The following is a 27,872-nucleotide window of genomic DNA, read 5'->3' as shown; positions in this document are numbered from 1 at the left end:
GGGTTAAACTGGAAAGACAGAAACTCACGCTCCACAGAGGGACCTTCGCTCCGCTCTCCCGCTTCCGGGTCTGCGGGAAACTGCGCGCGCGCGCGCGGAAGAAGCGGGGCGGGCCGGGGGCGGGGCCTGGGCGGGGCGCGACCGTCAGGGGGCGGGGCGCGGAGAGAGGCGTGGCCTGCGCCGCGACCGGGAGTGGTTGAGGCGGGGCCTTGTGGGCGGAGCACGCGGGGCTTCAGGGGCGGGGCCTGTGCGTCCCCCGCCTCGTTCCCAAGTCGTCTCTTCCGGGTTTGGAAACGCTGGAGCGTGTTTCGTGGCCTGTGGAGCCGCTTTGCTTCCTGGTTATTTTTAGTTACTAACGCTAACAGTTTTAAGGTAAAAGCTTAGAGTTGTGTTGGCCAGTTATGTTGGAAACTAAGACGTTTTCCTCTTAAGTTGAAAACGGTTTTTAAGTCAAAAGCTGTTTTGCCAGCGGTTGCCCAGGAGTCCTACTAGCCAGGCTGAAGCAGTTCAATGGTCTGGGAACTGGGATCTCGGTGGAGGGTCGATGGTTGGATCCAGGAACTTTCCTGCAATTAGAATCAATTTAAGGAGTTTAATTAAAGAAGAACTGGAGTGGTTAGGGTTAGGGTTAGGGTTAGGGTTTGTAAGGATTACAAACTAAAATGTGAAATAGAAAATTTTCCCTGGTAGAATGGGCAATTTCCTACAGACACCCAACAGAATTCTATTTCCCATTCAGTAAGGCTGCCGAACTCAACACTGTGCTCAGTTCCAGAAACTTTCATAGGGACAAGACCTGGGGTATGAGGCGTGAAGGACTAAGGCATGTGATTGTTTAGGTCACTAACAATTGCATTAAAAAGAACAATAACTTTAAAAGAATTGTTATAAATTGCAAGTTTTTTATAATTGTTATTCTCTTCCACACTTGAGATGAATTGCCTTCAAATACCTTTGAGATAAACTTGTTTACATCACAATATCCTTAAATCAATATCTAAATATAACGGAATTTCAGATTCACCCTACGCTCATTCTGAAAGTAATTAGAAGTTTATTTTTTATTTAAAAGTTGTAATATATTTTAGCTCTTTTATTTGTTATCTATTTTTGAATGTTCTGTCAGGTGTGGATAACAAAGCCTGTGAAATATATAGTCTTTAGAAGACATTGGGATATATTTTCACCTAAAGAATAATCAATTTTGTAATATTTCTAAGGGCATTTAGTAAGGAGGTATTTTCTCTTTAATACGAACCATAAAGAAAGTAAAACTAGATTATCAAATATCCAGTAACTTCACTGTGTGAAAATAAAGGAAAACCCTCTATTAAATGCGTCAGGAAGCCCTGAGAGGGGAGCTTTCAACCATGTATTACTCTTGCAGCCTACATAACCAGCAAGAAGGAAGACAAGTATTTTTACAAGGTCTGTTTGTATAGAAGTTTTGTATAAAATGTTTTCATGTCAACTTCTTATCCGTGATGATAAGCATGTTACTTTTCTTCTGGTAAAGGGGAGGACATTTTTCACATGGGAATTTCATCTCCCCTGCTTTTAGGGAAGGAAGATCCCTTCCTGCCCCCAAGACAATGCACTAGCCACTGCTTGCAGCCAGTAAGAAACCATCACAACCTCTAACTCTGGTTCTTCTCCAATGAACTTTTATTCAAAACAACCCTTCCCAATTTCTCCCTAAATACCTTGTAAAAGTTGACCTTCCCTTTGTCTCTTTGGACTTACCTCTTTGGTTCACCCATAGTTTGCTTGTCCCAAAATGCAATTCCTCTGCTATTCCTGAATAAATTCAACTTTGCTTTTATACGTTGTTAATTATATTAATTAAGGTTGATAATTTCTACCACTGATAATTTTTATTGAAGTATAATTGACATACAACATTATATTAGTTTCATGTGTACAAAAAAGCAATCCTGAGAAAAAAGAACAAAGCTGGAGGCATCACACTCACTGACTTCAAAATATACTGCAAAGCTATAGTAATCAAAACAGCCTGGTACTGGTACAAAAACAGGCACATAGATCAATGGAACAGAATTGGAAACCCAGAAATAAAACCACACATCCATGGACAGTTAATCTTTGACAAAAGAGCTAAGAACATACAATGGAGAAAGGAAAGTCTCTTCAGTAAATGGTGTTGGGAAAACTGGACAGCCATATGCAAAGGATGAAAATAGACCATTATCTTTCGCCATTCACAAAATGGATCAAAGACTTGAAGGTAAGACCTGAAACCATAAAACTCCTAGAGGAATATATAGGCAGTACATTCTTTGACATTGGTCTTAGAAGGATCTTTTTGAATACCATGTCTACTCAGACAAGGGAAACAAAAGAAAAAATAAACAAGTGGGACTTCATCAGACTAAAGAGCTTCTGCAAGGCAAAGGAAAACAGGATCAAAACAAAAGGACAACACACCAACTGGGAGAAAATATTTGCAAATCATATATCTGACAAAGGGTTAGTCTCCAAAGTCTATAAAGAGCTCACACAACTGAACAAGAAAAAAAGAAACAACTCAATCAAAACATGGGCAGAGGATATGAACAGACATTTTTACAAAGAAGCTATACAGATGGCCAACAGGCACATGGAAAAATGTTCAACATGACTAATCATCAGGGAAATGCAAATCAAAACTATACTTAGATACCACCTTACACCCATTAGAATGACTATAATCACCAAAATAAAAAATAGCAAATGTTGGAGAGGTTGTGGAAAAAAGGGAACACTTATATACTGCTGGTGGGAATGCAAACTGCTGCAGCCACTATGGAAAACAGTATGGAGATTTCTCAAAAACTTAAGAATAGAAATACCATATGATCCAGCTATCTCGCTACTGGGTATTTATCCAGAAAACCTGAAATCAACAATTCAAAGATACTTATGCACCCCTATGTTCATTGCAGCACTATTCATAATACCCAAGATGTGGAAGCAATGCAAATGCCCATCAACTGAAGATTGGATAAAGATGTGGTATATATGTACAATAGAATACTACTCAGCCAGAAAAAAGATAAAATCGTCCTATTTGCAACAACATGGATAGACCTTGAAGGTATTACGTTAAGCAAAATTAGCCAGACAGAGAAAGACAAACAGTGTATGATTTCCCTCATATGTGGAAGATAAATGAACACATGGACAAAGAGAACAGATTAGTAGTTACCAGAGGTTAAGGGGGTTGGGGGTGGGCCTAAGGGGTAAAAGGGCACATTTATATGGTGACTGACAAATAATAATGTACAACTGAAATGTCACAATGTTATAAACTATCATGACCTCAGTAAAAAAAAAGTGGTATTCAAATCATTGAGATAAGGTTTTAATAAAGGCTTTTGGATAAATTATATAGCTATTTGGAAGAAGATAAAGTTAGATCTATTCCTCACACCATATATAAGAATAAACTTGGTGCTATAAATATTAAAAGAAAAAAAAACCTTTAGGTAAATTACCACTATTTTTCCAATAAGGACAGTAGACCCACAGGGTTTATGTATCTAATCCCAATTTACACAGAATGTGAGTGAGAAAAACAGAATTTAACCCCGGACCTGCAAACTCAGACACCACGTTCTTAAGCACAACTTCCCAACTACTTAGTACAAATAACAACTGGTCACAGCAAATACCAGGAGCTTAGAAAGAAATACTTCAAAAGAGATACAAGAGCTGAGTTGTCTTACTAATAATGTTACTGTATTATAAAAACTCAGTTGGGTCTTTCTTTCCTGTGTAGGGAAAACCCAGTTCTTCCTCACCGTGTGTCTTCCTTACTGTGTCTCCTACTGTGTATCTCCATATGTAAAAGTAACATAGAACACTTCACTTCTGACGCTTCTGATCACCAAATGTGTAGTGGTTTTATTCTGTACATCCACCAAGCAATTCTCCATGACATCAGCTGGGTGTCCTACAATTTAACTCAATTCTAACATCATCTACCTGGAGATAGCATCAGATCCCACAGGTTAAGGTCTCAGTCCCAAAAGACTGTTCTCACCCCACTTCAGATGCCAATCACAAGAAGTAGTACCCCAGGTTACCCACAACTTCTGTCCAACTTGGCTACAAATTGAAGGTTCCCATGATCTCCTCCTTGGGTTCAATTAATTTGCCAGAGCAGCTCACAGAACTCAGAGAAACACTTACATTTACTGGTTTATTAAAAGATATGATAGAAGATACAAATGAAAAACCAAGTGAAGAGATGCATAGCGTGAGGTCTGGGAGGGTCCCAAGCAGAGGAGCTTCTGTCCCTGTGGAGTTGGGGTGCTTCACTCTTTCAGTGTGGATGTGTTCGCCAACCTGGAAGCTCTCTGAACTCCCTACTATTGGGATATTATGGAGGCATTTTCATGTAGGAATGATTGACTATTAACTTCATTTCCAGCCCCTCTCCCCTCTCTGGAAGATGGGCCGGGGGGAGCTAAAAATTCCAAGCTTCTAATCATACCTTGATCTTTCTGGTGACCAGCCCCCATCCAGGAGCCATTCAGGAATCTACCCAGAGTTGTCTCAATAGGACAAAAGATGCTCCTAGTGCTCTTATCACTTAGGAAATTAGAAGGGTAATAGGAGCTCTGTGATGGGAACTGGGACAGAGATTAATATAATATATATATATTTCTTATTATTTCACAGTTACTCAGCCATCCCTCATGGATAATACTATCTGAGTCATCACCCCGTACATACTGATTTAGGCAGTGTCCTAAGAAAGCTGTCCAGTGGATGAGTAGTGGTCTTTCCTTACACAGTGAGAGTAGAGTGGGGATTGAGGGATCCCTGTGAAATTTGAGGTGTTCAGGAGTACAAAATTATATACTAAAAAGAAACAGTGTATTCAATGTGAATTCAAGTAACAGTATTTCAGTGTGTTTTATTGAAACTGTGCTTACGATTTGCATGCTATCTCAAAAATCCAACCTAGAAACACTAGTTATTTTTGCATGTAATAATTATAGTAACCTACATAGGAAACAATAACTTCAGCTGTTCTGTAATTTTTCAGAGTAAAATATAATGTCTGATGTCATTCTACTTTTTTCTTATTCTCTTGTTGTTTTTCTTTTTGGTAAGGAAGATTGGCCCTGAGCTAACACCTGTTACCAATATCCCCTCTTTTTTGCTTGAGGAAGATTGTCCCTGAACTAACCTCTGTGCCCATCTTCCTCTATTTTGTATGTGGGCTGCCACCACAGCATGGCTTGATGAGCGATGTATGTCTGGGCCCAGGATCCAAACCTGCAAACCTGGGCTGCCAACGTGGAGCACGCTGAACTTAATGACTATGCCACTGAGCAGGCCCCTCAATCTACTTTTTAAAATATGTTCATATGAAATAAATGAGCTTTGTTTACAGCTCTTCTCTGCTCCATTTTTCCTAAAGGCTACCACTACTATTTTGTTCATGAGGGATTTTGTTGCTTGTAAAATTGTAAGAGCAAAATAGATACATTCACAAGAAATGAAAAAGGATCTTTCCTCAATCCTAGGAGTATTTTGACACATGTCTCCTTGTAATATCATGAAGAAACAGATGCCAATTATTAAAAATTCAAAAATATGAAAAACACAGGGAACTAATTGGACCTAAGGAATAGATCTTAAGACCTGTGACACAAAAATAGAGAATATACATTTTCTAGAACAAATGAAAAACTGAAATATTTACCACTGCCAAATCAAGAACAAATATGAACTTAGATAAAGAGAGGTTTTGGGGCTGGCCCCGTGGCCGAGCGGTTAAGTTCGCGCGCTCCGCTGCAGGCGGCCCAGTGTTTCGTTGGTTCGAATCCTGGGCGCGGACGTGACACTGCTCATCAAACCACGCTGAGGCAGCGTCCCACATGCCACAACTAGAAGGACCCACAACAAAGAATATACAACTATGTACCGGGGGGCTTTGGGGGAAAAAGGAAAAAATAAAATCTTAAAAAAAAAAATTTAAAAAAAAAAAAGAGAGGTTTTATTTGAAAGGGTTGTTAACAATAGGGAGAATGCTCCAACCACATGATCTGCAAATGTCTCAAAAGTCAGACAGAAAAGAGCTTTTCTTTTATAAAGAGGGGTAAGCAAGGCTAGGAAAAAAAGGTATCGGAGAGTAGATGAGCATGTGGCATGACCTATAATTGATCAGGGAATGTTTCACCCTGAAGTTGCCTGCTGGTGAGAGGGGCTGTTATGATGGAGAGGTTGTTCTGAATTACAGTGTTCCAGAGGAGGCTAAAACTCAGGGACGTTTGGGAAGGAGAGAAGCTTAAGTAAAGTTTGATTAAGTCATATTAATAAGCATTGTTCTGTAAGGGAAGAAAAATTCTCCTCTACCTTCTTCGGGTCTCTGGCTGGGCCTAAGAATTAAACTGACATAAGACAAGTTAACAGGGGAAAAGCATACACGGTTTATTAAATTTTTACATGTACATAGGAGCCTTCACAAGAGAATAAAGGCCTGAGGAAGTAGTCAGAGCAGGAAGCTTTTATACTGTTTAGACAAAAAACAATAAATTTGTGAAGAATTGAGAAGAGAAAGGGGTTTGGGTTAGAGGTAGTAAGATAAGGGTTAGTTTAACAAGGTTTGTTTGTACAGATTTCTCAGCCCCAAATCCCCTGTCTCGGGTGATAAGAATGTCTTCTTTCCTCCTGGTACAAGGAAGGTAACTTTCACATGAGAGATTGATCTCCTGCTTTCAGGAAGACAATAGAGGGTCAGTGTCTTTCTCTCACTGGCTGTTTCTTAAGTGCCTTTAATTCAAAATAATCAATATGCTTAAGTGGCATATTTTGGAGTGACATACTATTCTGGTTTTCTTCAGTTTGTATTCATCAGTGTGGACAAAACAATTGATGAGACAACATTAATGAGACAAAGGATGGGGTTCTGGAGCATCTGTATCTGTCTTGTTCCTAGGTAAACAAGGGGCCTATCATGAGTCCTATTGAAGTCACTTAGGAAGCGTGGTTCCTCGCAATAGGCTATTTCCTGCAACATGTGGGTGAAGGTGAGGGGTTCTTTAACCTTTGCTATTTTCCAGAATTAGAGAGTTGGAGTACAGTTCAACATTGTCATTACACATTATGACACCAAGTAAAGTTCAAAAAATAATAAAGACACATCATATTTAAACAATGGAACGTTAGAAACTTTAATGATAAAAAATTTGCCGAAGAACCTTGGTATGCCCTTTGAATGGCATTGAAGGGCCCTGTGTCTTCATTGTGGCTCTGTTGTGTCCCTGTCTGAGTTGGAAAAACACATTCCTGTGTTTCTCTTTTACTCACACGCATAATACTTCTGACATTTCTGATTATCAAATGTGTGGTAGTGTTTCTCCCACCAAACAATCCTCTGTGACACCAGCTGGGTGGTCTACCATTCAAGTCAAATTGGACACTATCCACCTGGAGATAGCTTCAGATCCCACAGGTTAAGAGCTCAGTCACACAAGACTCTCCCCTCCTCCACTTCAGATGCTAATCGCAAGTCCAGGTTGTCAGCAGCTATAAATTCATAAGACTCCCTCTGGTTCAATTAATTTGCTAGAGTGGCTCAGAGAACTCAGGAAAACAGTTTAGTAACTAGATTACTAGTTTATTATAAAAGGATATAACTCAGGTACAGCCATTTGAAAGAATGCCTGGGGCAAGGTATGTGGGAAGGGGTTTGGAGCTTCCATGTCCTCTCTGGGCGCACCACTCTTCCAGCACTTTCATGTGTTCACCAACCCAGAAGCTCTCTGAACCCCATACTTTTGAGATTTTTATGGAGGCCTCATCACATAGGCATGATGGATCACCAACTCCATTTTCTGCCCTACTCCTCTACCAGGAGGATTGGGGGTGGGGTGGGGGATGGGGGCAGGAAGTTTCAAGCTTCTAATCATGGCCTGGTCTTTCTGGTGACCATCTCCCATCTAGGAGCCAACCAAGATTCAACTCACTAGAAAAAAAGACAAAAGACACTATCATCCACAAAATTCCAACGAATTTTGGAGCTTAGTGCCAGGAGTCAGGGTAAGACCAAATAGAACAAAAGATGCTCCTAGTGCTCTCATCACTTAGGAGATTACAAGGGTTTTAAGGGCTCTGTGCTAGGGGCCAGGCAGGGACAGAGACCAATAAATATATTTTCTATTATCTCACATTGTCATACATGAGCCATCATTAACTGCTGGAAGACGTTCTAAGTCACCAAACTCAGAGGTCTCTGTGACTGTTAAATTGAACAAGAACCTAGAAGCTGTATTAATAAATATATTTTCCCCTTTGCCATTTTTTCACTGATCATGGAAAAAAACCTGATAACAGCATCATAAATTTTATGGTCACAATTAGACAATACAAGCACTATAACAAAATCAGGGTCACTGGGAGAGGGCAAGACCTCATCTGAGCACAGGTCTTTGGGATGCATCTTCTCCAGGGAATTTAGGGAGGGAGGATCCTTGGGTACCTAACTTGAATGCCAAGCCACCACACAGCACTTTGTGCCTATGCCCACGCATGTGCACAGGACCTTGGTGTGGCTCTGTCCCTCTTGGGACCAAACTCTGCCCATGGGAGCCCCACTGTGCTACTATAGGTTTCTGCCCAAGTTGCTGCACTTCTGCTCTGAAGTCTTATGTCATATGCACCCCTTTCTCAGGATCCAAACATGCAGCGAATTGGTCCATCTACCTGATTTAGGGCTCTGATCATCCAACCAGAATCCAGTCTGACCCCAAGCCCTTAGGAAGAAGCTGCAGAGCTCAGCCCTGCCTGGACATGAATCTGTAGCACAAACCAGTTCCACCACCATCCCACACTGTCCCCCAGGGTACTTGATTTCCCCTGCTCTCCCCCTTTCTGCGTCTTCCTTCCTGCCCAAATCCTCTGGCATGCACACATAGGAAAGTGGGCAGCCCCTCAGGGCATCCTACAATACATGTCCCTAAGGCTGCACAGGGGCTGGGACTGGCTGCCCAGAATTATCCTGTGCTATGTAACATATAAGTAGCCCATAAGTCCTGGCTAAAACTACTCCTCCCAAAACTTCCTGAATTTCTACTCCATACTTCTGGCCTTCCACAATTGTGTGCACAGAGCTCAGCTGCCTCCAGAATCTGCACCCAAGAGGTGATCTTCTTTGCTTAGCTGGGGTCGCTAGGGTCTAACATGGCCTGTTGAGCATGTATTGTCCATCAGTCCAGGAATCATCAGTGCAGGTCCCCTCTAAAATAACCTCTTAGATGCCAAATTTGCCTTTCGCACCCCTCCCATCCATCCCATCCCCCTCAGGTCTTCCCTTCTCAGAACTGTTTAGAGCAGAACCTAGTTCAAGATGGCTCCTCCTGCTGTCCGCCTGGAACTGGGACTCAGAATTTCCAGACACTCAGATGAACATGAAGGGGAGTGTCAACAGGAATAATCCCTAATCAATCTATAAATCAAAATTGGGGTGAGTTTATTATGAGCCAGGTCTGAGGACTATAGCCCGGGGCCTTCCTTCCCAAAGGAAGGAAGGGAACCAAAGAACTGGAGTGTACAGAGTGGTTATATACTGTCTAGGAACAAAGAGCATGCATCACCTATGACAGGAATATCTCTTTTACTACTGTCATGAGATACTCAGTTGGCACAGCAGGTCAGTGGTCAGCTGGCTAGTGGTCAACAGGTGAGCACAGCAGGCTAGTAATAAATCCTTAGTTTCTAGGAAGAGATGCTTATCCTTAAAGAAATGCTAATATGGGTGGAAGCTACATCTCTATCTTTAAGGGCATCATTCTTGTCTTTGGGACATAGCAAATGTTTAAAGCAGATGTATAATGCATGCTCGACAGGCCACGTCAGGTCCTTTTGGAAAAACAAGATCAGGTCAAATTATTTTTACAACAAATGGCTTCCTCATATACTCCAATATATCCCATTGCTTTTCATTTATGTGTCAGGAGCAAAGGACTTAAAATTTGATAACAGAATTTGCTTCTTTGGTTATAACCTATGAGTAGAGAATTCCTGGAAGCATCATGTCTCCAACTCCTGGGGGCCCATTGGTCACTCTACATGTTAAAAACAAACAAAACACATGAAGACAAATGGACAAACCATCAAAAAATCCCTCAGAACCACTAACCCCACCATTCCTTTCTGCCTTCTCTCTTCCACGTGTATTGAGCTACCATCACATGTAAGATCATTTTAAGGATCAGTGATAAGAAAACAGAAGAGACATAGAGAATTTCTACCCCTAGAAAGGCAAAGCCCAGCACCTAATCCTCCTGGGCAAGGTGGACACATAATACTGAATTCCCAAGGTATTTACAAGGATTAACTCATAATTTATGTGAGGTTCCGAGCACAGTTCCCGAGGCAGAGCGCACACTACTATTCTTGTGAACATATAGTAGATGTTCAAAAAGTATTGCCTTAATGAATGAATGCATGATGTTTCTATAAGGACAAATACAAATCAAAAATAAGAGGGGGAAAAAAAGACAATTCTCTGTTGAAAGAAAGGGAAGAGACTTCTCCGCCTCCCTTTTCTTAGAGCATTTCCTTTAGAAAACTTGTAATTCTTTCTCTGCCTCTTTGAAATGTGTGTCTTTTAAAAAGCTAAATAAGGCCCTTTCCAATTTTGTAACCCAGGAATGTTTCTTTAAGGACCTGGGAGGCATCTCTTAGAAATGTAAATCAAGGGGGATAGCACACTAATCTGGTTTCCGGTGGGAGGGTAGGTGCTTAACTCAGCAGGTGCCTTGCGAGATGTGAGAAGTTTGTTTTTCCTTTGGATAAAGCCAATTAACTGACACGGATGGTCACCCCAATTACCTGATGAAGTTAGGATGAAGCATGTTTGACAAATGGTGCTGTCACGTCTTCTTACATGAGGACTAGTTATTTTTTTTTATCTTGAGAACATGTATGTAAAAAGTAATGGGTTGTATCTGCTTGGCTTATACGACACTGTGAGAGTTCTTTCTGTCTTTGCAATCTCTTAGCCGACTGCCTGTGATCCCCATCACAGTCTGGTTTAATGCTTATTCAATAATGAAACTGTTTTCTTTTTCTGCTAGCTTTGTGGAGAGGATTTCTGGGTTGGGAAATGATTTTATTTTTAACTATATGCTCCACCACTACCCGCTGGCAAAAAGAACTTTGACTTCAACCGTTTTCAATTAACAAGAAAACATCTCAGCTTCTAATATAAGCAACCCTCACAACTCTAATCTTTTACCTTAAATAGGTTTTGACATTGCCTTAAAATAGCGAGGAAGAGCCTCGGTCCGCGGGACGACAAAGAGATTCATGAACACTTAAAAGCTGAGAAGCAGGTACAGCTCCGGAAAGGTGCGAGGGCGGGCGTAATCCCAGATCCCTCTGCCTCCAGCCCCCGCCCCTACTTCGGCCCGCGCCCGTCTCGCAGCGCACTTTGTCTCTTCCGGGCCACTGTCCACGCCCCGCACCTCACCGGCCCCGCCCCCTGTAGCGCCGCGCACGCGCAGTTTCCTCCAGACCCGGAAGAGGAGCGAGGGGCACGATCGGGTGAGTCAGTCTCTGTTTTCTGCTTCAACCCTGATCTTTGCGGCGCCCTCAGACTCAAGGAACCGTAACAGCCAAGGTTTAGGGGTCGCCGCGTACGTTAAAACCCCTTCATGGCCTCTTTCCGCGCCCGATGAGTCCCGGCAGCACCGCGAGACGTTCCAGGCCCTGTAGCTCCGCTGCGGGTCCGGAGGTCCCGGTCTGCTTCGGTTTAAAATCGCTGTGAGGCGGGTCCCCGTCCCTGGCCTTCCCGCCTTGGGTGCAGTAGACACCGCGTGCTGCGTCGTTTTCCTGCTCAGAACCTTTCGGTGACTCCCGCAGGCTCCCGTCCCCTTCCCCTCGCAGCCGCGCTGTGTGAAGTCCTTACTCCGCAGGTGGATTCTCTTTCTCCCTCCCTTGTTCCCCAGCCTCGCCCCTCTCTGCCCCTCCAAGGCAGAGATGGCAGTGCATACATGGACGCCACATCTCCTTGGCCTTGGGATTCCGCAAACCCCACCGCTTTCCTGACACTTGCTCCATCTCTTTGTCCTCCGGAGTCGGGCTCCTCCCCTCCTTAGTCCTCCACTTTGCTGTCACCGCCTTAGGGGAGATGTCTGATTCTTGCACTGGGGGAGGTGAGCTGCACCCATTCGGTGACACTGTGTTTCTCCTGCACAAATCGCATCCCCCTGGCTGTGCTTGCTGTGGTGTGTTTACATTCCTGGAGCTCTGCTGGAAAGCTCTGTTCCCGGGCAAGGGACGTCTTTATTCCATATCTGTGAATGTGCACGGTAGGGGGCGGAGTAGAGACAGTCTGAGGGAGAATGGGAAAAACCGTGAGAAAGGAAGAATGAAAAAGCGAGGGTAAAATAGAGGCCAAGCATTGCTGAGGGTGTCACATGTGTTTTGTGGGATACAGATGACATTTTGGGGTGTTTCATTAGAAGATATCGGAGTCTTGTTGGAAAATGTGGGTCGTTGGAGACAGTACTCTTGTATTTTGACATTATGGCAGTGCCTGACTTTAGGGTAGTCTCCAGGAAGGAACGTATGGGATCCTGGATTTGGTGGGTGTTTTCCTGCCACAACAAAAGATTGATGTTAGGAATGCGGTGTGGGATTCTATGGGAAAGTGTATAGATGATCACAGGGTTCTTTCCTGTAATATTGTGGGGTGTCCACTGGGAGTATAGAACACCATGGGAGCTTGTAGGAGTGTCTGGGTCAAGAAGAGAAACAGTGGGTGATGGGTGGCTGGGGTTTTCATTGGGATGGGCTTGCTGGAGGTGGGTCTCTGAGCACAACTGTGGAGGGGTTATAAGGGCTGGCAGTACAGCAGTCTCAGGACAGTATAGCATCCTTTGGCCACTGCCACTATGTCATCAATTTTTACCTCTAGGCCATTGTTATGTTCAGCATATACAGATGGCGATGTTGTCCCATTTTCAAAAAAAAAGAGGAGGCTTTTACTACATTCTCCCATTTTTAAAACAAAAAATCCTCTGTTAGCTACATTTGCCACTCTAATCAGTGCTCTTTCTTGTGCTCCATTTCAGAGCAAAATACACTAAAACCTTGTTTATACTCTCTGCCTCAATTCTTGCTTCCAGCTCTCATGTTCACATCCACATTCCACTGTTACTTTCCTTATCAGAGTCATAGTGAGCTCCCCATTTCTAAATCAGTAGTTTATTCTTAGTCAGCATCTCGTCCTCTCACCAGCATGCCGCACTCTCTCTTCTTGAAGCACTTTTTTCTTGGCTTTCACATCACACTGTTTTTAGAAAATGAATCTATCTACCAGTCACCAGTGTTAATTTTTTTCTCCCTGTTTATGTCTCAGCTTCCTGTGCCTGTTTCTCCTAACCCCCTACTCTCTGAGAGCATTTCTGCACTTAGTCCTTGAACCTCTTCTCTTCTCTGTCCACACCCACTGCTTTTCCATCGCATCTCTTGACTTTAAACACTAATGTCTGTTTTCGCCTCTCCACCCAGACTTTTCCTCTGAAGCCAGAGTTCTGTATCCAGCTGTCTCCTCAACATCTCTGCTGGGATAATGACTGGCGTTTTCATCTTCATATGTTCAAAAATGGTCCCCTGAACTCCGCCAGATGTGTTCTTCTGCAGTCCTCCCGCTACATCTCAGCAGAGGGTGACCCTGTACTTCCTGGGATTTAGATGAGCGTCCCAGCGTGTTTTCAGAATATTATAAGATATTATTTTATTTGTTAGTATTTTAACTTAGGACAAAACAAATAAAAAAATGATTAAGGGAATACTTGGTTTTCAAAAATCTTGGGGACAGGGAAGAATGTTTGAAGACCACAGCCCTTTCTGATCTTAGCTCTTACTTGGCTCCTCTTCACTCGGTCTACTCCAGCCACACAGGCTGCTTTTCCCTTTCTGGAGCCAGGAACACCACCGCCTCAGGGCATTCACTTTGGTGTCCCTCTGCCTAGAAGTCACTGACCCCTCACTTGCAGGTGACAAAATCCCTTCTTTCCTCAGGTCTGTGTTCTGATATCACCTCTCAGAGGCACCTTCTCTGATTTCTGTCTCCTCTCCCTGCCTCCTTTTAACATCCAGCCACCCCCTCACCCCCACGTCTGGTCCGTATTGCCCACTCTGCTTGTTTCTCTCTGTTCCTTCCCTTTCCTCTGGCTGGATCCACATGACAGCAGTGCCCAAGGGGAGAGCAGAGCCACAAGCTGGGAGGTGTGCTGGGCTTGCCTCCTCTGAGGGGTGCTCAACCCTGGCTTTGTGTTGGATTGCTGAGGCGTTTTGCAAGTATATCTCTTGTGCCGAGTCCCCAGAGAATCCACTTCAGATGGTCAAGTGGGATGGGATGTTTTAAGTGTCCCAGGTGATTCTGATCTGCGTGCAGCATCGAGCAGCGAGGCTCTGGGTCCTCCGTTTCTGAGGATGGGATCAGCCTGTGATCCAAGGACAGGTGAGGGGGCTCTGCTGTGAATAGGGTTTGATTAAGACCAGGTCTGCGACCTGAAGGGGAGGGTCAGTCCATCTCACGTCCCCGCTGCGGCAGTGTATTGAGGGCTTCACCAGGAGGGGAGCGAGTTCTGAAGAAAGGGGTCAAACCCCTCACTTGTTGGTCTCTGTGTGGGAGCTTATTTTCCCTGAATCCCTCCCGTGGCTATGGGCAGCACAGGGCTGTCTTTGCTACGTGGTGAGGTCTTCCCTGTGTGTGTGGTTGTGGCACAGGAAGGAGGCATGTTGATTCAAAACATTAAACAGCATATTTTTGACACTCAGGGTTGACTTCTCAAGAGCAATCTTGCCCGAGGAAGAAGCCTGGAAGAGGAGGAAGAGGAAAGAAGAGGAGTCAAGAATGGCTCTTTCCCAGGTGAAGTCATACTCTCTGTTGATTAATCTGTCTCTCCTTCCTGAAATGTCCTTCTTTGGACTTGCTAATCTCTGACTCTGAAGTGTCCTGCCTGACATGTTCCTTCCACTCACCCAGGGCCTTCCCTCAGTCCCTCTCGTCTCCACTTAGATTCCATCTCACCGCGACCCAGTGACATGGAACTTGTGAGGAGCCTCCACTGGGCGTTGTCCCGGGCAGGGCTTCACATCTGTGGATTGGGGATGGAGTGTGAGCCACGTGGTGTCTGTGAGGTTGGGCCACATCTCGGTGAAAGAAGCTGCATTTGGGAAGTCATGTATTAATATCTAGGAATAGTTGGACAATTCTGGAAAAGAAGAGTGATAAGAGGAGACCAGCTGTTCCTGACTTTATAATGCCTTCAGAGCTACACAAATGAATCATGGTGTTTCTGGTTCCAAAATGTTAATGATAGAGAATAAAGTTCAGAAACAGACATGAGTGATAGAGGATGTTTTATTCCATTATTGGTTTTAAAATATAGAATCAACCTAAATATCTAACAATAAGAGGTTTTACAAAAATCATGCTTAGCACGTCCATCCCACAGAAACCGTGGTCTTCCTGCAGGGTCTCTCGTGCAGCAGGTGTTTTAGGTAAAAATGGTTATAATTCAGCCAAGACGTGGAGCACAGAACTTTGTCTTTGTCATCAAAAAGGCTGAATCCAAATTCTTGCTCCATCATTATTATTAACTATTATATGTCTTTTATTTTAAACATTACATGATATATGTATTTGTGTGTGTGTGTGTGTGTGTGTGTGTGTGGTCAAACTCTGAAAAAAGAAGCAACTTAGGCACTAAGATATAATGTATCTCCTGCCCTGTTACTTCCTTCACCATCCCTCATGTCTCAGTGAGGGACCACTGTTGTCAGTTCTGTGGCAAGAGTCAGCTAAATCTTGTAAAAATGAATTTACATGTTCTAATGAGGTTTTGGAAAAAATTCTTCAATGAAGTTTGTTAGAGTAACATTTTATTCTGCAAATATGAAAAATTTACATAATGGATGTCTAGAAGTTATTTTCATGTTAGTAAACACAGATATAGCTTGCTCTTTTGTAGATGGTTATTGGAGCATTCTCTTTATTGAAGCCACACGAGACCTTTACAATTTTTCACTAGTGTGAAGAATGCCACAGTGGCTGTGTCTGAGCAGGCTGACCTCTCTGCAGATGTCTGAGGATTTCTCTAGGTTGGGAAACTTGACATGTGATTACTGGGTCAAGGATGGTGTGTTTGGTATTTTGATAGAGTCTGTCAGATGCCCTCCCCTAAAGCTGCAAAGGTACCCTCTCCCACCAACAGCACATGAGATTTCCCCGGATATAAGCAAAACTTGGTGCCATTATCTTTTTGTATTTTGAAAATTTAGAGGAAAATGATAATCCCTTGTTTGTGCTTCCATTTTCCAACTACTTGTGAGTAACTTTCATTGTTTTGTGGAAATAAAACATGGATTTTCATACTTTGCTGAGTTTTCCTTTGATTTATTTTAGGAGCTATTCTGTATTTTGTACTTTAATTCTTTATGTGTGCCCTGGTGTCTTTCTTAGTTTGTCATTGTTTTGCAGTGAAACATACATCTCTTTCCTTCTTGTCTTCTGCTTTCTGATCTTGCTTGAAGGCCTCACCCAGCATAATTTCAAAATACTGTGTTCTCTTTAGTCCTAATCTTTCTTTGTTTAAAATTCTCTCTTTAATTTGGATTTACTGAAATCTTTTTAATTTGGCCTTTTTGTGGATATCTTGTAGCCATTTTATTTCATTGATTTCAAAGTTTCGTGTAATCCACACTCGCGCACACACACGTGTACACGTATACTAACAGGTTCACATATTATTTGCCAGGGCCCTCCATTTTATTTTTCTTTTCAAAATTATTTATCTCTCAACGAAGTGGAGACTTTTTATTTGAAATTCCACATTTCTTTTATATTTGAATTGCGCCGAATTTCTAAATGACTGACGTCTTTATGTCACCACATCTTCCAATAAGAATTAGGTCTGTCAGTCTTTGATTATGTTTTTGTTATCTCCTTCAATAAAGTCTCCTCATTTCTTCACATAGCTTGGGAAATCTCTTCTAATTAGGTGTCATGATAAAATTCCTAACTGGCATTTGCTTTTCCCTCTTCTGGTTCTGGCTCAGGCATCCTGTGCAGTGGCGAATGGCAGGCGCCTGGCTGGCCCACTTACCTCAGCCTTACCTGTAGTGGAAATTCTTCTAGTGCTTACTGCAGATTATGATGCCTGGTGAAATTGTCTTGCTTGATAACAGTTCTTTTAATTTTTTGCCTGGCATAGTTTTTTTTTGAGGAATGTTAGCCCTGAGCTAACATCTGCTGCCAATCCTCCTCTTTTTCCTGAGGAAGACTGGCCCTAAGCTAACATCCGTGCCCATCTTCCTCTGCTTTGTATATGGGACGCCTGCCACAGCATGGCTTGACAAGCAGTGCATAGTTCTGCACCTGGGATCTGAACCGGCGAACCGTGGGCCACCGAAGTGGAACCTGCGAACTTAACTGCTTCGCCACCAGACTGGCCCCTGGCATGATTTTTAATCATCGAGTATTTCTTCAAAGATCTACTGCTGTGATAAATCTTTGTTCTATTTAATCTGCTACTTTAACATACATTAGTACAGTTTTTCATTTTGAATCATTTTTTTATTAGTGGATTAAACTCCATTAGGCTGATAAACTCCATAATGGCTAAATATCTCACTTTAAATGGAAAGTTCTATTTATATTTGTGCATGTCTGTGGACTTTGTCATCCCTGAAGGTACCACTCATGCATTAGCTTGTCTAGATATTGAATATCACTCAGTGTGTAGAACATAATATGTACCATGTCCGTGTAAACAACCCTGTGTTGAATATTTTTCATGTATGTGTCTTTTTTATTGTCCACAAAAATGTGAAATCTACTGTGATTTCGTGGATTTGATATCCTCTGATGGAAAAATATAATAAAGCAAAATTAGGGCTATATAACTTGCTCACAATTATCTTGCTCAAAATGATCTGTCAGAACATTCACTTCAATTGAATCAATCCTTACACCTCTCTCCTGCTCTCATATTGTTTGAAGAGAAGAATGATTCCCATTGTCCCTTAGTGAAATGTGTTTTTCCTTTCAGGAACTGCTGACGTTCAAGGACGTGACCATCGAGTTCTCTCAGGAGGAGTGGGAGTGCCTGGACCCCGCTCAGAGGGCCTTGTACAGGGACGTGATGCTGGAGAACTGCAGGAACCTGCTCTCCCTGGGTGAGGAGAGCTTCCCTCTAGAAGTCAGGATCTGCCCTGGTAAGTCTCTCGGGAGACCCTGCCATGCTCACTTGCGATTGATGCTGGGTTGACTCTGAGATGAAAAGCTTCATGATGTAGCATCTAGACTTTCACCTTCCTTTTTCTTCAGATGATCTGCCCACTCCACATTAGATTAACGGTGGTTCCCAAAGTCAAGTAATCACAAAACCTTATGGCAGACGTTTAAAAATATCTGATTCTGGTTCTGCTTTACGCCTGTCCTTTTGATTCAGTAGTTCTTGGAGGGGAGCTAGACATCTATATTTTAAAAATATTCCTTAAGCATTCAGAAAGAGATAGTCAGTGAACAAATCTGTGAAATATTTTTCTAGACGTGTGTGTAATGTCCTCTCTCCTCAGCTGAACAAAGGGATGAAATTGTATTCTGGAAAAGCCACAGCATATCATGTTCCTTTCTTATAAGCAGAAATGTCTCTTTTTGGCCTGAGTATTATCTCCATTTTGAAGCATGGGAAAGAGCCCTGGACTGTGCAAAGCCAGGTGAAAATAGTGAAAAAACTAAGTGGGTGGGAATGTATCAAAGGTGTGAACAGAGGAAAGAGTTTAGCTCGACGGAAGGGAAGCCGCACCGTTAATCATGTTTGGGAAACTCTCCACAAGTGGGAGAGTTCTGTGGGAAAACAAAAGTTTATTTCTTGTGGGCTCTCAAAGGAAAGTTTTCTTCCCTTCCATTTATCACTGTTTTCTTCAGATGAGTAAAAGTTCCTCCTCCCACCCACCAGCTCGTGCAAAGACCAAGGCAAAATCTTTATCATGACATAGAACGTTCTCTTACCTGCCCCGGAGGATCTCTTTGCTAGCTTGACCTTGAGGTGCACCAGGAGGGCTGGTTATAAGGGGTCCTCTTTCTTCCTTGTTCTCATACACAGTTCTCAGTCCACACAGATCAGAACTGAAGCCTTCACAGTCTGGGCCCCAGGCCTTCTCCAGCTTCTATCCCATTTCATGTACTTGGGAGACCTTCTCGCAGGATGGAAAAATGTCAGCATCTGGGGCCCCAGGAAAGTGCACGGGGCTGTTTCAAGCCCTCACTGCCTCTTCAGATGCCCCAGCCATTTCTTCAGTTCTGCTTTTGCCTCACATCAAGGAGTGTGTGTAGGGGTCGGCCTGGTGGTACAGCGGTTAAGTGCGCATGTTCCACTTCGGCGGCCTGGGATCCGCCAGTTGGGATCCCGAGTGTGGACATGGCACTGCTTGGCAAGCCATGCTGTGACAGGCGTCCCACATATAAAGTGGAGGAAGATGGGCATGGATGTTAGCTCAGGGCCAGTCTTCCTCAGCAAAAAGAGAAGGATTGGCAGCAGATGTTAGCTCAGGGCTTATCTGCCTCAAAAAACAAAAGGAGCGTGTGTAACAGGGGAGTGGGGTGGATCTTTTGATCCAGCAGTAAAACTGCTTTTACTCAGCAGGAGTATAAGCAGTGCCATGCTATACCGTATCATAAGTTTTGGTACATTGTGTTTTTGTTTCTTTCCTCTAAAATTATATTCTAGTTTCTCTCGTGAGATCTTCTTTTATCCACTGGTTTTTCTAAGAGTGTTTTCAAAATTTCCATATATTTGTGAACTTTCCAGTTTCCCCGCAGTTACTTCTTTCTTCTTTCTTTCTATTATGGTTGGAAAAAATATTTTACATAGTTTCAGCCTTTTTCAGTTTATTGAGACTTGCTTCATGGTTTACTGTATGGTCTATCCTGGGGAATGTTCCATGTGCATCTAGAGAAGAATGTATATTTTGCTGTCATTGGCTGGCGTGCTCTGTATGTGTCTGTCAGAGCTAGGTGCTTTATAGTCTTGCTCAAGTCTTCCTGTCCTCATTGAACTTCTCTCTGGCTCTCCTCTCGCTTATTGAAAGTGGGGTCTGGAAGTCTCCAAATATTCTCAAACTATTTTTATTTCTCTCTTTAGTTTTGTCAATGTTTGCTTCGTATATTTTAGGGCTTTTTTGTTTAGGTCTATATAAGTTCATATTTGTTGTAATTCTTTGATGAGTTATCTTTTTTTAATTTTTATTTTATTTTATTTTTTTCCTTTTTCTCCCCAAAGCCCCCCGGTACATAGTCGTATATTCTTCGTTGTGGGTCCTTCTAGTTGTGGCATGTGGGACGCTGCCTCAGTGTGGTTTCATGAGCAGTGCCATGTCCGCATCCAGGATTAGAACCAACGAAACACTGGGCCTCCTGCAGTGGAGCGCGCGAACTTAACCACTCGGCCACAGGGCCAGCCCCGAGTTATCTTTGTTTAAATATACAATTTTCTTCGTCTCATAGAAATTTTTGACTTAGATTCCGTTATTAGTAGAGCCACTCCAGGTCTCTTCTGGTTGCCTTTTGCATGGAATCTGTAATAGTTTGCTAGGGCTGTAATAACGAAGTACCACAGGCTTAAACAACAGGGTGGCTTAAACGACAGACATTTACTTTCTCATAGTTTTGGAAGTTAGAAGGCCAAGATCAGGGTGTCAGCAGGGTTTTCTTATCAGGCTGCTCTCCTTAGCTTGTAGTTGGCTGTCTTTCCTCCCTGCTTTTTCACATGGTCTTTCCTGTGTGTGTGGGTCTCTGTCTTAATCTCTTCTTATAAAGAGGCCAGGCATTGGATTAGGGCCCACTCCAATGACCTCATGTAACCTTAATTACCCGTTTAAATACCTTATCTCCAAATACAGTCACATTTTGAGGTACTGGAGGTTAGGACTTCAACATATCAATTTCTTGGGGGAGGACGCAATTCAGCCCTTAACAGTTTTTTTTTTTTTTTTTTTTTTTGGAGGAAGATCAGACCTGAGCTAACATCTGCCAATCCTCCTCTTTTTGTTGAGGAAGACTGGCCCTGAGCTAACATCCATGTCCGTTTTCCTCCACTTTTATATGTGGTACACCTACCACAGCATGGCTTGCCAAGCAGTGCCATGTCCACACTCAGGATCTGAACCGGCGAAGCCTGGGTCACTGAAGTGGAACGTACACACTTAACCGCTGCGCCACTGAGCCGACCCCTTGGCCCATAACAGAATCATTTGCTGTCCTTTCACTTTCAACATATTTGTGTGTCTGTATCTAAAGGGAATCTCCTACATACAGAATATAGTTAGATCCTTTTTTCTTTATCCATGCTGCCAACCTCTCCCTTTTAATTAAGAGTTTAATCCATTTACATTTAATTTAAATAGTGATAAAGAATAACCTCTGCCCTCTAGCTATTTGTTTTCAGTGTGTCTTATATCTTTTTTTCTCCTCAGTTCTTCCATTACTGCCTTCTTTTGTGTTAGGTGTGTTCTAATGTACCATTTCGATTTACTTCTTGTTTCCTTTACTATATATTTTTTAATTGTTTTGTTAATGGTCGTCCTGGGCATTACATATAAAATATTAGTTTATAAAAATCTAGTTCAAATAATACCAACTTAATTTAAATAGTATATAAAAACTTTGATGTACTATATATACACACATACATCTCCTGCCTCTCCTTCCTCTATTGTTTTTGTCACAAATTGCAGTTTATACATTGTTTGTCCATCAATGTAGATTTAGAATTACTGTTTTATGTTGTTGTCTTTTAAATCGATAGGGAAAAAAGGAATTACAGACCAAAACTATGTTAATACTGGCCTTGTATTTACCTATGTAGTGTCTTTATTACTTTTCCTTATTTCTTTATGTGGATTTAAGTTACTGTTTCTTCTTTTATTGTAGCCTGAAGCATTCCCTTTAGTGTTTTTTGTAGGACTAGTCTGCTTACAAGGGACTTTCTCAGTTTTTGTTTTTCTGACAATGTCCTAAGTTTTCCTTTATTTAAAGGATAATTTTGACGTACATAGAATTCTTGGTAGATAGTTATTTCTCTTTAACGCTTTGAAAATTTTATCTCCTTTCCTTCTAGCCTCCATGGTTTCTGATGTGAAATCAATGGTTAATCTTATTGAGGATCTCTTTCACCTGAGAAATTGCCTCTTACTGCTTTCAAGATTGTCGTTGAACAGATTGATTGTAACGTGTCTTACTGGGGATCTTTTTCAGTTTATCTCACCTGGGATTTGTTGAACTCCTTGGATATATAGATTTGTGAATTTCATAAACTTCTGGAATGTTTTTGCCTTGTTGCTTCAAATATTTTTCCTGCTCATTTCTTTCTCTTATTTCTTTCTGGAACTCCCATTATCTATGTTGGTACACTTGAAGGTGTCCCGCAGTTCTCTGTTCATTTTTCTTCATTCTTTTTTCTTTATGCGCTGAGATTAGGTAATCTCAATTGATTTATCTTCAAGTTTGCTAATTCTTTCTTCTGCTTGTTCCATTCTGTGTTGAAACCCTTTAGCTTTTTTTTATTTCAGTTTTTGTACTTCTCTTTTGCAGAATTTCTATTTGGTTTCTTTTTATAATTTCTCTTTATTGATATTCTCTATTTGGGGAAATAGTGTTCTCATTGTTTCCTTTAGTTCTTTGCACTTGGTTTCTTTTAGCTCTTTGAGGATATTTAATATAGTGATATAAATTGTTTTGTCTAGTAAAGTCCAATATCAGGGCTTCCTTGGGGATAGTTTCTGTTAAATTTCACTTTTTCCTGTGTATGGACCATACATCATTGTTGGTTTCATGCCTTGTAATTTTTTTTTAAACTGAATATTTTGAATTTTATTATATGGCAACTTTGGAAGTCACATTGCTCCCCACCCCAGCATTGGTTTGCTGCTATTCCTTATTCTTTGTCATGTGTGGCTACTCAAGTCTCTGTTTAGTTAGCTTAGTGGTTAGGTAGTGGTTCAACATGGAATTTCTCAGACACCTGGAACCACAAAAACCCCCGAATAAATCAAAACAAAAAACCAAAAAAGTCAACTCCCAGTCTTTGGTGACAGACTCTGTGTGTTTGGGAATACCTGTAAAACTCAGGTTGACAATTTACAATGCTGCCTTCACCTTTACCTCCTGCTTTTGCTGAGACTGAAGATTAGCTGGAGGTAAGACCTCAGGGCCTTCTCATATGTTTTCTGAACATTCACCCAGCCCTGGGCATGTCTATGACTTAGATTTCTATGAATATGTGGCAGTTTTTAAAAGCCCTTATTCCCCAAAGCATGTTACTCTCCAGCCTTTTTTTGTTTTGATTTGTTTTGGGGTTTTTTTTGATGTTGTTCTTGTTTTTACGTAGGTAAAATGCCCATACTTCCTAAAGCAATCTGTAGATTCAATGTAATCCCAATCAAAGTTCCAACATTTTTCACAGAAATAGAACAAAGAATCCTAAAATTTATATGGAACAGCAAAAGACCCCGATAGCCAAAGAAACCCTGAGAAAAAAGAACAAAGCTGGAGGTATCACACTCCTTGATTTCAAAATATACTACAAGACACTAGTAACCAAAACAGCATGGTACTGGCACAAAAACAGACACACAGATCCATGGAACAGAATCGAGAGCCCAGAAATAAACCCGCATGTATATGGACAACCAATTTTCAACAAGGGAACCAACAACATACAATGGAGAAAGGAAAGTCTCTTCAATAAATGGTGTTGAGAAAACTGGACAGCAACATGCAAAAGAATGAAAGTAGACCATTATCTTACACCATGCACAAAAGTCAACTCAAAATGGATTAAAGACTTGAATGTAAGATCTGAAACAATTAAACTTCTAGAAGAAAATGTAGGCAGTACACTCTTTGACATCCGTCTTAGCAACACTTTTTTAAATACAATGCCTGACTGGGCAAGGGAAACAATAGAAAAAATAAACAAATGGGACTACATCAAACTAAATAGCCTCTGCACAGCAAAGGAAACCATCAACAAAATGAAAAGACAACCTAACAATTGGGAGAAGATATTTGCAAGCCATATATCGGATAAGAGGTTAATATCCAAAATATACAAAGAACTCATAGAGCTCAACCACAAAAAAACTCCCCAGCCTTTCTTCCCAGGCTTTTCAGTGTGTCTGCTGTTTTTAATGGATTATTTATCATAACCTCATATAATGCTGTACTTTAGCATTTTTTTGTGCAATAATTATGTAAATGTGCATTTGTGTAATATCTTTTTCTCTTGAAATGTGAGACACCCGTTTGTCTGTTGCCACTCTGTGTTTTTGTGTGGTAGTGAAATAATACACTTTCTTTCAGAGCTTATTTGTTTACATAGTGTGAGCAATTTGGTTATAACATGTTTGAAAGTAGGCTTCTCTTAAAAATAATTTAAAATACAGGTAATCATTTATTAACGTGTTCTGTTATTAAACATTTGTAGACCTATGTTGAGAAGTTTTTTTCTATTCTATGTAAATATTACTTTTAGTGTAGTATTCATCTGCCAACTCTAGTTAATATGAAGATTTTTTTCCCTATCTTTCAGATATCTCTGCTAGATCTATGATCAAGGAACTGTTACTAAAGGAAGACATTAATATTGGAGAATTATACCAACCAGTGGACTTGGGAAGACATAAAAGCCATGACATTGAGGATCTTGACTTTGGGGAAGTCTGGAGAAATATGTATGACTTTGAGAGTACGTGTGGATATGAAGAAAGAAATTCCGAAGAAGTGCTTATGACAGATAATGTAAATCTCAGTAGTAAAAAAGAGAAACAAGGCAACAAATCTTGCATTAATTTATCTTTAAAGCAGAATGTTTCTTTAAGAAAAAGTGCATATCAACATTTCAAACATGCGAAGTCATTTATAAAGAATTTGTTAAAGATAAAAAACATAGTCTCCTCAGGAAACAAGTATATGAAATGTTTTGAAAATAGACTTGGATTAAGCTTTCAGTCACATCTGGCTGAATTGCAGAGATTTCAAACTAAAGAGAAAATTTATGAATGTAATCAAGTTGAGAAGTCTATCAAAATGTATTCCTTAATTTCACCACTTCAAAGATTTCCTCCTCCTACTATCAAAACCAACATGTGTAATAAATATAGAAAAGTTTTCATGTATCCTTCATTGCTTACACACCATCAGAAAATAAACAGAGAAAAGCCACACAGATGTAATGAATGTGGAAAGACTTTTAGCCATTGTTCAGTCCTTACTAGTCATCAGAGAATTCATTCTGAGCAGAGACCTTACAGATGTAATGAGTGTGGTAAAGCCTTTAAGCAGTTCTCAAACCTCACAAGACATCAGAGAATCCATACTGGAGAGAAACCATATAAATGTAATATATGTGACAAGGTCTTTAATCAAAATTCCCATCTTACCAATCACTGGAGAATTCACACTGGAGAGAAACCACACAAATGTAATGAATGTGGTAAGGCTTTTATCAAATGTTCAGACCTCTGGCGTCATGAAAGAATTCATACTGGAGAGAAACCTTATAAATGTAATGAGTGTGGTAAGGGATTTTCCAAACATTCGTATCTTTGGGATCATAAGAGAATTCATACTGGAGAGAAACCATACAAATGTGTTGAATGTGGCAAGGTTTTTAGGCAGTGGTCTACGCTCAGGATTCACCGAAGAATTCATACTGGTGAGAAACCTTATAAGTGTAATGAATGTGGCAAAGCTTTTAAGCAGTGCTCACACCTCACTAAGCATCAAAATATACATCCTGGAGAGAAGCCACACAAATGTAGTTTATGTGGCAAGACTTTCATCCACATTTCAAGCCTTGTGAAACATCAGAAAATTCATACTGGAGAAAAACCATACAAATGTAATGAATGTGGTAAGGCTTTTATCCAAAGACCAAGTCTTGTAGAACATCAGAGGATTCATACTGGTGAGAAACCTCACAAATGTAATGAATGTGGCAAAGCCTTTACTGTGCGTTCAAGTCTAACTAAACATAAGAGACATCATACTGGAGAGAAACCCTACAAATGTAATGAATGTGGTAAAGCCTATACACAATTTGTACACCTTACTAGACATCAGAAAATACATACTGAAAAGAAACATTATGAATCAGCTGTACGTGATAATGCTTTTATTCAAAGCTCAAGCTTGGGGGATTATCAGGGAATTCATGGTAGAGAGAAATCTTACACCTGTAATGAGTGTGGCAAATCCTTTAACTGGTGTTCACGCCTTACTCGACATCAGAGAATCCATACTGGAGAGAAACCATATAAATGTAATGTGTGTGGCAAGGCCTTTAGTCAAAATTCAAACCTTACAATTCATCAGAGAATTCATACTGGAGAGAAACCTTACAAATGTAATGAATGTGGCAAGGCCTTTAAACAGTATTCAAGCCTCACTAGACATCAGAATATACATCCTGGAGAGAAACCACACAAATGTAATGTGTGTGGTAAGGCTTTTATCAAACGGTCACACCTTTGGGGTCATGAGAGAATGCATGCTGGAGAGAAGCCATTCAAGTGTATTGAATGTGGCGAGGCCTTTAGACAATGGTCTGACTTCAGGATTCACAAAAGAATTCATACTGGAGAGAAATCTTAGAAATGTAATGAATGGTGTAAATCGTTTAACCATTTTTTACAATAGACTATACTGCAGAGAATTTATGCTAGGGAGGACTAAGTCTGTAGTCCTAGAAGATTAATCATCCTCAGCTATTAAGTTCTTCACTGTAATTAAAAGTCAAAGTCATTTGAAACTCATGAAATGACGAGTATTGTGGAGCAAGGAGATCTTTGAAAGTGTACCATTTCTTCATGTTTAAGATACTTTTATTATTTGAGGTTTCTTGAAGAGGCTACGTTACTGTTGATGTCTTCCGACCTGAAGTTTGAAGTTTGTTGACCTTATGCCGTCATCACATATTTTTCCTGTGTTGCCATGATGGTCTGTTGGAGGAGATCAATGAGATAGATAAACAGGCGTACTTTATTAGGTGAGGATCAATCATATCCACGTTTCCTGAGAGAATGAGGACTCTGAATTTTAACTTACAATAATGTGTGGTTTTGAATGAGAGCATAAGCTTTGGCTGAGAATATATGCAAAATGTTGTAAATCACATGTTCAGGATCCTCTTCTACAAATTTGTTGGTACAACAGAGGGCCCCTGGATTATCAGAAGTCATTGCTCTACTAGATAAGCACGAAACAGCAGGCCTTAAGATTGAGAGACTGAGATTTTGATGAGAATAGTATGATAGGTTAGTAGGGACTGCTTCTGTGGTAGAAATAATGGCAAAGAAATGATGGTCATCCTTTCTTTTTAAAGAAAATAGCTGTTGTATGTATCAAAAAATGAGTGAAAAATTAATCTTATTCTTGGAAGCCAAAGAGAGCAATTATCAGAGAGGAGAATGTAATCAAAAAACCAGAATATGGTGTACATGTGTAGGATTCGCCTTTAAGCACTATATCACTGATACCATTTTACATACAGTATATCATAGTTGTCATGTTTAATAAAATTTAATCATTTTTCCAAAACTTGAATCATATTTTTTCTATCAAATCAAATATATCCCACATCATCGTGTTACTTCATAACAAGCACTAACAGTATGTCTTTAGGTTCTCACGGTTGAAAGGCATATGCAACAGTTTCTTTTCGTGGTGGAATCAAACAACATGCAGGCATCCTTTGTTTTATTGTGCTTTGCTTTATTGTGTTTAAAAGGTACTGTGTGGTTTCTTTTGCAAATTGAGGGTGTAGTGGAAGATGTGA

The 27,872-nt window shown here is 41.0% G+C and overlaps 2 protein-coding genes across 4 annotated transcripts in view; one reads left to right on the top strand and one right to left on the bottom strand.

Annotated features, from left to right (window-relative positions):
• Positions 1 to 11,409, bottom strand: part of LOC103547832 (zinc finger protein 665-like) — a 36,587-nt gene extending 25,178 nt beyond the window's left edge. For both annotated transcript variants that reach the window (XM_070558354.1, XM_070558355.1), the window contains exons 1-2: positions 11,255 to 11,409; positions 29 to 566 (exon numbers count right to left, since the gene is read on the bottom strand). The gene's annotated coding sequence lies outside the window, so the exon portion shown is untranslated. The remainder of the gene's footprint in view (positions 1 to 28; positions 567 to 11,254) is intronic.
• Positions 11,410 to 11,440: 31 nt separating this feature from the next.
• LOC103547945 (zinc finger protein 677-like) lies at positions 11,441 to 27,634 on the top strand. 2 transcript variants are annotated; one of them, XM_070558380.1, is made up of 5 exons: positions 11,464 to 11,562; positions 13,534 to 14,488; positions 14,809 to 14,899; positions 18,084 to 18,249; positions 24,627 to 27,634. In XM_070558380.1, the coding sequence occupies exons 3-5, from the start codon at positions 14,885 to 14,887 to the stop codon at positions 26,687 to 26,689; spliced, it is 2,244 nt and encodes a 747-aa protein (XP_070414481.1). In that variant the 5' UTR covers positions 11,464 to 11,562; positions 13,534 to 14,488; positions 14,809 to 14,884; the 3' UTR covers positions 26,690 to 27,634. The 2 variants fall into 2 exon arrangements, with proteins under 2 accessions (XP_070414480.1, XP_070414481.1); XM_070558379.1 differs by lacking the exon at positions 13,534 to 14,488 and having other exon boundaries at positions 11,441 to 11,562.
• Positions 27,635 to 27,872: the final 238 nt, after the last annotated feature.

The sequence above is a fragment of the Equus przewalskii genome, chromosome 9 (assembly GCF_037783145.1).
Source record: "Equus przewalskii isolate Varuska chromosome 9, EquPr2, whole genome shotgun sequence".
Taxonomy (NCBI): Eukaryota; Metazoa; Chordata; class Mammalia; order Perissodactyla; family Equidae; genus Equus; species Equus przewalskii.
This window is presented reverse-complemented; position numbering and strand designations above follow the sequence as displayed.